At 41.9% G+C, this 14,377-nt stretch overlaps 1 protein-coding gene across 1 annotated transcript in view; it reads right to left on the bottom strand.

Annotated features, from left to right (window-relative positions):
* CACNA1C (calcium voltage-gated channel subunit alpha1 C) overlaps positions 1-14,377 on the bottom strand; it is a 457,514-nt gene that overhangs the window by 114,217 nt on the left and 328,920 nt on the right. Inside the window, exon 10 of the mRNA XM_076341467.1 lies at positions 9,217-9,307. Coding sequence (XP_076197582.1) covers positions 9,217-9,307 — 91 coding nt within the window. The remainder of the gene's footprint in view (positions 1-9,216; positions 9,308-14,377) is intronic.

Genomic DNA, 14,377 nt, shown 5'->3' with positions numbered 1-14,377 from the left:
TACTAACACTTGTTTGTCTTTGTTATCTATGTAAATTGGTTTGAATTCAAAAGGGTCTGAACAATAACAGATTCTGTTGCTATCAATGAAATTTTGGGAATTAAGTATTCTTGAAAATTTGGCCATGTTCCCACTATATATGTGTTTAAATATCTAATTCCATGCATTTGGATTTATTCACCTAAATAATCTTGTTAGCCTTTTATGAGGTCACAGGTAAAGCTAGAGATAGACCCCAATTTTCTAACCACTACCTTGCTCTGCTTGACACATGTCCTGTTAGGCCTTTGAACTCTTTGGCTGTCTTTTGGTACATACATAATGGTGCACAGAGAGAAATAAACGTATGTGGATGCAATGACATGAGTCAGAGGTGATTTAGGAAGCTACAAAATCCACTACCAATAACAGAAGAAATGAGAATCTGGGGAGTGACTATGAACAAGATATTTCTGCTGGGTTGAAGCATTTCTTAAGGTTCCCTGTATGATAGGAAAGTGATTCATTGTTGACAACAGTCAGCAAAGGTCTTACTGTACTGGCTTAAAAACGGATTCACTGTTAGCAGACATGGGACAAAGTCATTTTCAAAGCATCTAACACTACTTTCTGTAGCAGTCTTAAAAATGGTCATGTCCCTGTTTGAGGACATCAGTCACTGACAAGTAGTCAGTGATGGGTCAGTTTCCTTATGTGGAAGAGATTTTAGTGATAGGAACATTTCACCAGCAGATGGTCCAAGCCAAAAAAAAAAAAAGCCTTTGCACTGAATACATCATTCCTGCTGTGTCACAGGCAGCTTGTCTAGGCCACATACTAGGCAGCAGTGTGGTTACAGACACCCGCAACAACTCTTTTGATAAAGATGAAATAATGCACTGGCTGAACAGAATGCTAAATTATGCTGCAGAGACAAAGCGAGCTTTAACAAGGATGACGAGTGAAGCACCTACAAAGCACATCCTTAATGTTAAAGCTATCCCAACTTCTCACTGAGAATTCTTCTTGATAAGCACTACCTACAGACTGTAATGGATCAGATTTACAGGCAACAGGAAAGAAGGCTCAGACAAAAACAGGGGAAAGAAAAAGAAGAAAAAATCACAATGAAGGAGAAAGCTGGGCACTGAAAAGGAGATGGCGAGGACTTTCATAGGAAAAGGCTGGGGGGGGCACGACGAAAAGAGAGCAAGAGATGTCATGGGAAACTTGCCTGGTGGAAGGTGAAGGACAGGGAGTGTGAAGTCCTCTGGTGACCTCTCTGGCTAAGGGTTTCCCAGTAAGGGAGCTGTGTGGCATTTAAGGAATCTTCTATTTATTTAAGCAAAGGAGATGTGGCAGGTGTAGTACTCATCATGCATGAGATGAGATAATTATATATTTGGAGCATTATAAGCAGCAGCCAAGTGCATTCAGTGCTCCCACAGGTTAGCTACAGCCTCCCCCCCCATTGCCTTACTGCTGTGGCAGAAGGCTTTTTATCACATGTGGGTGTGCTATATATATAGAACAGGACAAGGAAGGAGGAAGAGATTTACATTTAGAGGCAGAATCCAAGAGTGAAATGGAATTTTGAAACACGAACTGTACAATAACTGATTCTGAAAACATTATGCCCGAATCTGAAACATATTTTTCAAATAACCCTTATAATCAAGAATCTTTTGTCTTTCAGAACCAGGGTTAACTACGTCATATAAAAAAGTGCTTTTATGGCGTCACTAGGGGCTGTCAAATAGTCTGGATTTGGAGCTTTGCCATGGCCTCTTTGTGACACCCCAAACTGGCACTTGCCAGGGGTTCAGGGTGGACCAGATTCTCTGCTGAGTTTAAACATGGATCTCTTGCATCCCTGGTATCCTGGGAGCTTTATGTCATTGGGAGAAAGAGAGTGTCCCCATTTGTGTCCAGCTCTGGAATGTCTTGAGAAACTATTGTTTAAAATCATGGTATAGGAGCCTATACAAAAACCATTTCAGATCACTACTGAGTGTTTTTATCATACGAACCATCTAACTCCGATTATCTTTTAGAAAGACAAACACAAACATCAGACCTCTACTGTTCAACTAGCTATCTTTTAAATTCTCTAAAACTCTTCTAACCTTACGTAGTTATGTACCACATACAGATAAGACAGTGAAATTTAAAGATTTTTCAACATAAACTCAGGATAATCAGCATAATTCAAATATAGTGAGAGATCCCACATTCTGAGAGATAAAGTCTTCGTTTCTCTGTTCATGGTGGACACCAGAGAAGAGAAACTATGCACTTGTGAAGGATGTGACACTCTTGTATAACAGGGATTGAGGACTTTATGTAATTGTACACACAACAAACAATTCTGGAAAAATCTTGTAGGTCTCCAAGCATGACGCAAAGGCCATGTTACAGTTGTTTTCTGGGTGTAGAAATTACTAAACATGACCATGAAATTATCTGGCATGCTGGCCACAACTACTTTTACACTGTATGATCCCGCCTATAGGCAACTATCTTCATGAGGACTTACAAAAGCCCTTGGATACTGGTAAAACCTCTCAGAAAAGCAGTAACACAGAAATTTACTTACTATGCCTCTGGGTTATACACAACTTCGGGGAACATCCAAAGACCGGCGCTGTGCATGCCTTACAGATTTTAGAACTGTGAGAACACAGTCTTGGTGTGATATTGATTCTGTTTTGGTGCAATATGGTGCATTCATGCAGTTACTGATCAAGCAGCACAACATTTTTCCCTCTCTCTATTCCTGCTGACGACATTTCATTGCTTCTAGTCAGGATCCTGGCATCCCTGAAGAGAAGATGCCCTCCCTCAGGTCCTCTTTCCACATATTACTGGGACAAGAGCATATAGTGACATGACATTTTCAGGACTGTACGCTGCATACCTGATAATCTCTCAGCCTAATAAAGTGTTAGGGCTAAGTTCTACCCTCAGCTATGCCTCTGCAATTCACACTGAAGCAATGGGCCTCCATCCTTCTGCCTGCTATCCTCTGTACAATGCAATTAACACTGGGGTTGTACAGGGACATGCAATGACCACTTCTCATTTCTGACCATTAATTAAAAGCTTCCAGCAAAACAGAACAGATGACTGGCCCTGGAGAACTTGCGTTCTGATGTGGACTGAGGTCCTCCTGCTGAGGCAATCACTGAATTTCAGCAGAGTCCACACAGCGATGCCTCTTCTCTTTTTTTACATTCTTGCCCTTCTTGCAGAAACACTGGAGAGCATGCTGACCTGACGGGAGCGATGATGGTTTTAAGAGAGAGGTGGTCGTTGGCCAGCAGCAGCAAGAATCTACAGAACATCCTTAAGAAAACTGGATCTGTCTAGCTTAAAATTGAGCTGGTTTGCTATTCAACAGGCTTTCTTACAGGCTGGGAAAATAGGCCAGCACTTCAGCATTTAGTGAATAATCTTGCTCTCCCTGTGGCAAGTCACAGGCAAGGCCTGTCACAGAATCCAAAGTAGGAAGATAATTCCTCCTCCACAAGGGCATGCTATTGTCCTTTAGACACATATCTAGAGCTGACTGTGAATATCAAAAACACCTTGCTCATAATAAATCGGAGAGCAGTAGCTGAGGCTGACACATAAGGGTTGATCCTATGTGTTTTCCTGCTGAAGTCAGCAGTGGTTTCAGAGCTTTTGGCAGACTTTTCTTACCACTGCTCCTGATGTGATGGGAACTTTGGTCCTCACAGAAAGAGGCTATCTTCTCATTAGGTGAAAACCAGCAGTAACTATAGCGAACCTGCAAGCAAACTGACTCTTTCGCCTTTACCACTGGCTCCTACGCTGATTACTGCAAGAACTGCATAGGAATTATTTTCCCAGCCAGAAAAGCACCAAGGGAAAATCACTGATAGTTCAGCTGCCAGGGAAAGCTTCCATTGTTCGTAATATTTTCAGGACACGTTGTTTTCAGTTGGAAAGCCAGTGTAGGTTGTTCATTTTGTTTTATCCTGTTTTACTGTTTTAACCCTCTTTGATGGAAAAGCAATTGAACTGTCCCCCAAACGTATGGAAATCCTGGCCAAGGTGAAAATGCCAAGTGGCTTACTGTTTCAATGAAAGCAGATGATTTTAAGCTCTCTTTCCCTTTGAGCTCAAGTGCTATTGAGGCTCTATGGAACATTAGTTTCCACAAAGGTCTTTTTTTTAGCTAATAAATACGTATAAAAGCAAGCTCTATTGTGGCACTCCAGATCTGTATGGTTGTATTAGAAAATTAACATTCTGGTTGTATTGGAAGATTATATATGCTGACATTCTGCACAGAACAGATTACTACTGATTATGAGCAATAGCCTGTCCTCAGGAATCTAAGTAAGTCCTGCACAGCAGTAACCACACAGGCTCAGGGAAATTACTCGCTATTGGGAAGTCCTGGGTATAAGGCTATCCTGTAAATAGAAACCCATTGCTCCTCATTCTGGGTTTATCCCACTGGTGCTTGCTGCAGAGGAAACATGTTTCTTTGTACCCAGAGGCAACAGGTTATTAAAGCTGTGACACATCAGAAGTAAGATAAGTTCCACTTCCAAAAGTTGTCCTTGAGGATAAAAGCTGTTGTGTTTCTACTGCAGGGCAGATGTCAGTGCAGTACAAGGCAAAACCATGACAGGGATGATAGACTGTGGAAGCTGTGGGACACTTTTCAAAGTCCTGTGGAACCCTACAAAACCTTTTTCAAATTCAGATGCCTGATAAAGCTAACACCCATGTTATGACGGGATCTACTCCCTGCCACAGCTCTCCTGATGGCAACAGAATTACACCAGGAATGAATATGAATGAGTTTTTTTTTGTTTTAGTTCTAAGAAACTGCGTTTACACAATAAGCAAAGAGAGATTAGATGTTAGATTCCTCCTGAAACTCCTGCTGGTTTGAAGACTGGCATTGCTCCAGACAGCACAGCTGATGAAGGCAGTTTCTATAGTATGGATACTATAGAAATAAAAGCTTCTTTGAGACAATTCATCAGGAGGAGATAGCTTGTGTTTGAGAGGTGCTCTCCTGATCTCACATAGCATATGTCTCTGTGGAGCTGAGAAAGGCTGTCAGGGAAGATCTCCTTTTCCAAAAGGCATGCTTGAGCCTGGCTTCTCAAGCAGATCTTTCTGTCATTCACAGACCCAGCCTTTCAAAGCTCTACGGTTTTTATAAGAACAGAAAGAACAGCCAGTAATTCTAAGTTATCTTCAATAAAAGTGCTTTTTCTTTCAGCCTCCTGGGTACTTTCTTCCTTTTATCATGAGCGCATTCTGATGGCAAGGTCAGCCTGTAACCATGGTGGTGGTGCTGGGGTGGTTAAATGCCCTAGCAGCCTGATGCCACTAAATAAATAAATATATTACCTTTGACTTGAAATCTCCCTGTTGCTTCAGTCATGTCTGGTTGCAGCTTGCCCAGTGCAGTCTCTGCCCTCTGGGAAAAAATGTGTTTATAGCAAGGCAGTGGGGACTTATGGCCACTAGGTGATTTTAGCAGGCTGGTAAAAATGAAGATTTGTCTGCAATAGATGAAACTCAACAATTGAACAAAAACTTGCCTAGCCATTTCAACTGTAAAAACAAAATCCAGAGGGCAGATGACTGCTCAAAAGTCCAGGCCTAATCTTCAACTAGAGTAAATCAGGATGGCATGACTATAATTATTAATGCTTACTGAAAGTCACTAGTACTAGATGAGGAACTTATTTGAAAAGCTCAGCTGACTTCCCACAAGAATTATCTCTATTCTTGAACACGGGGCCAAATTGTGATGCTTTTAGTCAGGTTCCAATAAAGGAAAATACTCATTCAAATAAATTCTTGCTTACACTTTATATGTTCCAGCAGCAATACTGGTCTATGGGAGGTTTAAATGAAGGCTCAGTGAGAAGAAGAGGACTTAATACTTCCTGAAACCAGGAAAACTGGTTTCTCTCTCTGCCTGAATGTGTGATGCAGTTACAAGACAAACTAGAAAGGAGTTCAAGCCTCAGAATTAAAGGCAGACCTGATTTTACCCATAACTGAGGAATTTGCAGCTCTACAAGTTTGAAGCAAACATTTTACAAAAGCAGGAAGCATTGGCAGACTTTGTATCTCACTCCAGAGTTTAAAATACAATGATCAACCAGGAAAATGAATGGCTGTAAGGAGCCTATCCATCTCTTAGAGATGAAAAGCAGTCTGAGTGAGGCCTTGAGGATCTTAACTGTCCTCGGGTAAGGGGTAAAAAAACCCATCTCAATAACAGACTTCAATTCCCTTAGTATACATCACTCATTTTCAAATGAAGTGGAAAGTGGCAAGGAAACTGTTTATCTCCGTGAATCTTACGTGTCCTGCTCTGGTGAAACTTAGGGCCCTGTTTTAACATTTACAAAATGGGAAGAAGAAATGAATCACAGAATCATAGAATCATTAAGGTTGGAAAAGACCTCCAAGATCATCGAGTCCAACCATCAACCCAATGCCACCATGCCCACTAAACCATGTCCCCAAGTGCCGCATCTATACATCTTTTAAATACTTCCAGGGATGGGGACTCCACCACTTCCCTGGGCAGCCTGGTCCAATGTTTAACCACTCTTTCAGGAAAGAAATTTTTCCTCACATCCAATCTAAACCTCCCCTGGCACAACTTGAGGCCATTTCCTCTCGTCCTATCGCTTGTTACTTGGGAGAAGAGACCAACACCCACCTCGCTACAACCTCCTTTCAGGTAGTTGTAGAGAGCGATGAGGTCTCCCCTCAGCCTCCTTTTCTCCAGGCTAAACAACCCCAGGTCCCTCAGCCGCTCCTCATAAGACTTGTTCTCCAGACCCCTCACCAGCCTCGTTGCCCTTCTCTGGACACGCTCCAGCACCTCAATGTCCTTCTTGTAGTGAGGGGCCCAAAACTGAACACAGGATTCGAGGTGCGGCCTCACCAGGGCCGAGTACAGGGGCACGATCACTTCCCTAAAGTGAAGCTCTCTTCCCTAAATGAAGCTCTATTTTCCTATCATTTTCCTATGTCTTCTTCCCTAAAATGTGTTGGACGTAGCCATCCCTTCTCCTAATGCCAGGAGTATAGTGATTGCAGTGCCAGACCACAGTACTGCCATTCTCCTGTGGGCACACTGGCCTATTTTAAGTAAACTCCATTCTAAGTCATGATTACGTTTAGAGTTGGGTTTAACTTCAGCTCTCCTGGCTACATTCCAGCTAAGATAATTATGTTCTGCTTGCCAAAATTCCCCATGCAGTTTCAGAGCAAAACAAGCTATCCCTCATACATCTCCTTATACACTTGTGCTCTTTGTTTTTGAACACCTGTCACATTTTACCCTGAAGGTGGTTGAACTCTAACACTATGAAAACAATCCCTGCATTTACAGTTCATAAAGTGCTTTAGGATCCTTTGGGATTAAGGACATTAAATGAATGCAAGCTGTAATATTAAAAATATATGCAACTTTATAGCAACAGTTGCCATTATTGTTGGCACTGTGTAGCACCCAGGGGACCCATTGTGTTGGGAACCATAACTGCAGAATAGAGATGGTTCTCCAAATTGGATCCAGCTGGAAGAAGTGGTCACATATCCAGCTGCTGTTTCCTGTAACGCAACAAGAGCACAAGCAACTTGGTGGGGTACTAAAGGGAGGGCTACAACTGCCTCAGTGTCGTGAACAGATCTAGCCCGGTTCCTTCAGAAAAGAGTTCATAATCTAAACTAAAATGTCAGACTCAGCAGGTAGGCAAGAGCAGGCAGGTAAAGGAAAGCTATCACAAATAATTTCTCCTGGGGTTTGTAAGTCGCTGGCTGACACAGGAAAGCAGATTGAATTTACAACATATTCCACACATCACATCTTGTAATGCAGATAAGATCTCCTCCTCTTCAGTTTGTAGAGGAGAGGGCCAAGGGTGTGTGTGGGAGATACAATCAAGGTTTATGAAGTCATGAAAGTGATAGATAAGCTGAATGTGGAACTGTTGATCACCAAATCTCACAGTATTAGAAGGAGAGGACATTGACTGAACGTAGTAGTAGGTCAGCTTAAAACAGATACAAGAAAGTACTTGTCTACACAACAGGTAGTGAACTTCTGAAACTTGTTGCCACAGGAGATTGTGAGGGCAGACAGCCTCAGCAGGTTCAGATAAATCCATGGATGATGGGTCCATAAATGGGCACTAAAGGCAAAAAGCAGAAGTGTGGCCTCTAACATCTCTAATCCAATAAGCATAAATTTGGGAGCAGTAAAAGGGGACTGGAAAGTAGGAAATGGCCAGGCTTGCACACTTGCCCTCCTGTCACTGTCAGGACTTGAACACTGGGCCAGCTGGACCACAGGTCTGACAAAATAGAGCATTTATTATGTACTTATGATCAGCATTTGACCAACAATTAAGGGCTCAAGGTATGCCCAAAGGATAGGACAGAGCCTCAAAATACTCCAGCATGGTACAAGCTGTAGCACTGATATGCGTAGCCCATTTTTCAAGGAAATTTGGAGGGACTAACATATTCCCCCACGGGATAAAGTCCATTCTTGTTCAGGTCATGCAAAAGGGAAGAAAGGACCCCTCTTGCCTATTCTTGCTGTCTGTGACACTAAAAAGTATACTCTATAATATGGTGCTATCTCACACATTCTTGAGCATGTCCATTAATACAACAGTGCAATTTCAAGGAGACATTACTCCCTCCTAACTGATGCATTTCTTTGTCACTACAGTATTGTGTTCAGCATTTGAAGGGTGTATTTCAGGCTGCAGGATGGGAGTTATCATCCATATATTTCTATTACAAGATACTGTAAAGTGTACAAGAATCATTAGAGAAATTAAAATAGACCAGTCATTTCCACTCTTTGGTCTACATATACTGGATTTGATTATCTATCACCAAAAAGGAATCTTAAAATAACACCGTTATCCATCCGTTCTTCTTTTAGTTATTATGCAAAACCAGATCTGCTAATTCTGGGCATTCTGTGCTTTATTTACGTTTATGTAAACCCAGAGGCTCTCTACTAATGTCCAGAGTGAGTTTACATTGCAATTAAGATAAGAGCTGGGATTAATAGATCTTCTGCATCCTCTCCTTTCACCCATTGTGGGGTTTTCTTCCCCTTAAAAAGCCTGACATTTGCCCTGGCTTTAACCCACCAAGCTCAGTCCAACCCCTACATACATATATCTGTGTATATGTACTCACGCTAGCCTAGCACCGCAGTTTTCGCCTTCAATATCTGCTCCAGGGACGTTGTCTGTGTTCACGGACTCAGTCTCACTGGTGGGCATGCTCACTGTAAGAGTCAAAGGGAAGAAAAAGAGAAGGTTGGCCATTAGAACCTGGCACATCTATTAATGAATCACATGAGTGAAGGAACTGGCTTAATGAAAAGACCCTCAGCTGCAGCTCCTGAGGATTAAGCAATTTGCTGAGCAAGTCTAGCGCCTCCCTGCACAGGCCAGGCTAGGCAGGTAGACTTCAGGAACATACACAGGTTACTCAAATGCTAAAGAAAAGGGAAGAAGCAGCTGCTCTCTTTCTTTCAGAGTCAGTTCCTGGAAATTTTATGAATGAGAACCATTGAAAATTAGAGAACCTGGCAAAGCCAACAAAGAAGCTTTTGCTTGATTCAATGGAACACTTAAAAAAATGCCCCTTTACTTGCACCAGTCCAACCATCTCACTGCCCTCCCCAATCTCTTGTGCGATAAGTAGAGTGCAAATAAAAAGTACCAGATTGACAGATATTCAGCTTCTGTTAGCCTGATAGCAAGTACCACATAAATAATACTGATGGCTCATCTGTCGTATACTAACCATTAGTGTGTTTCAACCTTACATTTATAAACTGGACCTATAGGGATAAAAGGGGAATTCAGACTCTCTGACCCATTCAGATATTACCAACAAAGGAGCTAATGAACATGAACTATGGTGGAGATTTTATGTTGACACCCACCAACTAAGAACTGGACAGAATCTCCTAGGCTTTTACAGAAGTATCATGGAACAAACATCAAACGAAAGCAACGTTAGGTGTGAACCTATCTCATCTGGATTCAAGGACCTGTCACATCTTCTATCTGTTATCAAACCTCAATATTTTATTTGCTTCTACAGATCATAAAAAAACCCAAACCTCAAAATTTCCATTCCACCAGTTGCTCCCAGCTCCTATATGAACTCTAATAACTCCTTAATACATAATCATTCAACATAAGTTAGGACAATGGATAGGATTCAATACGTGTCCTCTTCCCTCCTCCCCCCTTTTCAAATACACAAAACAAATGAAAAAATGATACTTAAAACTGAATGATGGAGGAGTTAAACAGATCTCTCAGATGCCTGGTAGAACTTCAGAACATGACCTGTATTAGCAGTTGGATATATATCTTAGATGAGACTTGAGAGCATGCGCTATTAGCTGTTGGAGAGGCTTCTAACAGCCTGTAAGAACATGTTACTCAATACTAAGAACATATCTATTTGTGGATCCTTGGCGCAAAAGAAGGCAATGTAGAATAAATAGGTTCTGCATTTCAGTTGGGCAGATGTTTAACGTGCCATGGGACCAGGTCTTCTTTCAGAGGCTAGAAAGATATCAGAAGGTTCTTCCAAAGACGTCCTGGGTTCCTGCTTTGAAAGCATTATGGTAGAAATGTCCCTCAAAATGAACTATCTTTCTTCATCCCATCTCAACAATTCACGTGCCTACAACGTATATCTTAGGAAATCTAAAGTTCTTGTGCTGTGTTCTTAAAACCATATGAAGTAATGGACTCTCTAGTACTCTTGACATAACTATGAAACATTGTACTCTAATGGTGCCTGTTCCTTTACAAAGACTAGATGTTTTAATAATCTTGTCTGTTTGCAAAGACAAACTAAGGAATCAACTGAATTCATATTTTGATGTACATGAAACAGTCAAATAAGCTGTAAGAAAAAACAACATTCATAATTAAAATTTTTGGTCCAGACTAAGCCCTTCAGGGAAAAAAACAAAACGTTGATATTTCGCAAGTCATCTTTGAAGATGAGGTAAAGCACTTTCAAGACATATTTGAGCTTATTTGCAAATGGAAAACAATTTTGAAGACATTAGCAAGAGATTGATTTGCAGAGCAGCTTATTATCTTGAGTGCATGAAGAGGACACTGCACAAGCAATAGAAAAAGCAAGGCACGCACATGCAGAAGTATACAAAGCTATATTATATGTTAGTCTGTATAGAGATATATGGGGACACACACACACAGATATACGCAGTGTGGACACAGAGTGCAGTGGAACATTACCATGGGTTTCTGTGGAGTGACTAAACCAAGCAAATTTTCCTTTCTTCTTATCAGGCAAGCCAGCTGGAGTGCTTCCTTTCACAGACAAGATGGTCAGTGTCAAGTACCAGGAACAAGACATCAATAGAGAACATGCAGCCAGTGACAGGCAAAAGAAAAAAACAAGGAACTCAGCTTACACATGACATCCACTTCTGTCTGAAAACTTCATCATGTGAATTAAAAGTACAAAATTAAAAACAAAGGTATATGGAAGTATGAAATACTGTAACAGATCATCAGAGGATAATTCTTCCTTGCTTTCTGCTCTTTTTATATCTGACTTCTGAGAACATGAAGTTGTTGAATTTAAGTTTATGGCTAAAATCCTTTCTCCCGTGATATCAATGGCAAAATTAATCGTTTGACTGTCTGACCTATTGAAATTGATGAGACTAAGGCAATCACAATTTGTCCTCCTGATCCTTAGGGTCAGAATCTGGACTAGCCAATTTTTGAATGAGGTTCCTTGGTTTTCTTCCTAAACTGCTCCAATAGCTAGAAACTCTTTCAAAACCATCAGAGATGCTAAAGGAAAGTTGTTGGGTAATTACATTTCCCTGTCTTTCTCCATCTCTAGAGATTAACAACCTTCATCAAGCACTCTGATGTACACTGCCTTACCCAAACTAGGATACACCTAGACTATGTCTCATGATTTCCAGCAGAGTTTACATCTGGCACTTGCCCTCTGATGTCTTCCTGCTGCATGGCTTTTCTTGGCATGAGTTAATGTTGATCCTCTGCCTATTATGCACAAAGGTCCTCAGCCCGCACAGATCACATGTGCATGCACAGAGAAGTCTTAGAGCGTACTTCACACTTCCCTAATCTTACTGCTGCAGAAAGCCAAATTAAAGTGAGGGATGCAGGTGCAGTGGCACATGGGCTGAAGAGACTCCTGTGGTTCAGGTTAGCTTGCTGGCATTAGCTCATAGGCATTCATTACACTGCACTGATGGAAAACGTTAAGGACAATAAAAAGTATTAAGGTGGTATCAAGTATAAGAGGAATGATGGCCTAGAAGTTAAAGGTCACGACAGACAGGAGATTAGGACTGTATTCCCCAATGTGGTATGCTCTCAGCAGGGCAATCACTTATTTTGCCTGGCACCTCACATCACCTTCAATATCAGGGGATAATCATGTGTGCAGATGCTGTGAGGTTCATTCAGGCTGGTTAACAAATCCTGAAAATAGAAGATGCTGCAGGAGAGGTGTGTATAAACTGGGGCTGAATATGAGAGGAAGTAAATCAAATACTGCCCAGATGGCTTTCCTATCTGACTCAGCTCTCAGAGACACAGACCTTGTGCCCACACCCTGGCTCCAGTCTAGAAACAAGGCAGGCATTTTTTGCAGTCTGGGTAATTAATTACTGGAACCATGTACCAAGAATGCTGGTGGTAAATCCACCACAGGAATGTTTTAATCAGGAAGAGATGTTTTTTCTAAATGGTGGGCTCTAGTCCAGACCGGAGTTATGTTTAGGACCATGGTATACGGACTATGTCATCTCACTGGCCACTTCCTCCTTGTAATTTTGGGAGCTGAGACAAAAGCAAAAAAGAGGTAAATGCAGATTTCCTCCCATCCGGGCACAGAGAGACTTAGCAGTGGAAATCCTGGTGCCTCGCCTCCTGTGCCATGTGTGGTCAGTGACTTAGGCACTCTTAGAGGAGTAGTTCTCTGTCAGCTTCAAGAAATCCACTGCTTGTAACCAAATCGGAGATCCCCAGGGGGCTTGGTTCTGCCAGACATAGAGGGTACACTGTCTCTCTGTGGGCCCCCCGCCTCCCCACTTTCCGGCCTTCAAGCAGACCATTAAATCTTCCATCTACCACATACTTTGCATTGAAGGCGCTTCAGTATCCAAACTGCAGCATGGGCAAGGCAGTGATCGATCTCTGTGCTTACTATTCAACTGCCCACCTAACACCTTAAGGTATTAGGTCAAGCAACTAAATACCGACATTATATATAGGTGACTTCTTGACAGTAGAGAACAACTCTGCCCCCTCAGCCCTCCATCCTAAGTGACAGCAGATTGTTAAAGGGGTGAGAAGGCATTTCCATCAGGCAGTTTGCCTTTGCTGGACTACACCAGGAGCAGAAGTGCAGCTAACAGGGCGATGAGTACACAGAGTGGGCGGCTTGCTTAAACCAAACCAGTATGGTGAACCAGTAACACCACCACAGGTCCCATAGAAGATATTACATACTGCACAGAATCATAGAATGGTTTAGGTTGGAAGGGACCTTTAAAGATCATCTAGTCCACCCCTCCTGCCATGGGCAGGGACATCTCTCACTAGATCAGGTTGCTCAAAGCCCCATCCAACCTGACCTTGAACACTTCCAATGATGGGGCATCCACAACTTCTCTGGGAAATCTGTTCCAGTGTACCTGTTCCTGGGGCAAATCATGGTGACTTTGCTTACATGGCAATCTCTTTTTTTGGATTTATCATCACATCCATAATTCACGCTGGTTGATGAAATCTCCCATTACTTACATATTCTCTAGGTAGCATAGCATAGCAATTTTTTTAAACGGAAATGAAACAACTTTTTAAAGGCATGCAAGTATCTCACGGTTTCAACAGAGCGCAAACCATAAGGAACAGCAGGTTTTATACTCTCTCTACAGTTGCTTCCGAAGCCTTTGCACTTCTTATATCTTGCCACAGTGTGGCTCATCTCTGAATGTAGGCTTTTTCTCCCGGACTACCTGAACTCCAATTTCATATTACTTACATAGTATACCTGCAGCAACTAAAGCAACAACAAAAGCTATGTAGCAGCTTCCTTAAAAATAAATCTGAGAAATTCTTCATGTTATGTTAATTCTATCTAGGCCCAACAGACAGAAATAAGGACAAAGAGTCTGCAGTCTGTGACTGGCTAGATAGACAGATGTGCAAGACCCTTTGAGAGCCTCTGTTCCATGTCACTGGCATCAAGCATTGATACCATCTCCACTCTTGCACTAACATATGTCCCTCCTCCAACGAAATGCCCC

Source organism: Aptenodytes patagonicus, chromosome 1, assembly GCF_965638725.1.
Source record: "Aptenodytes patagonicus chromosome 1, bAptPat1.pri.cur, whole genome shotgun sequence".
NCBI classification, from domain to species: Eukaryota; Metazoa; Chordata; class Aves; order Sphenisciformes; family Spheniscidae; genus Aptenodytes; species Aptenodytes patagonicus.
Note: the sequence above shows the minus strand (reverse complement) of the source record. Positions and strands in the feature narration are given on the sequence as shown.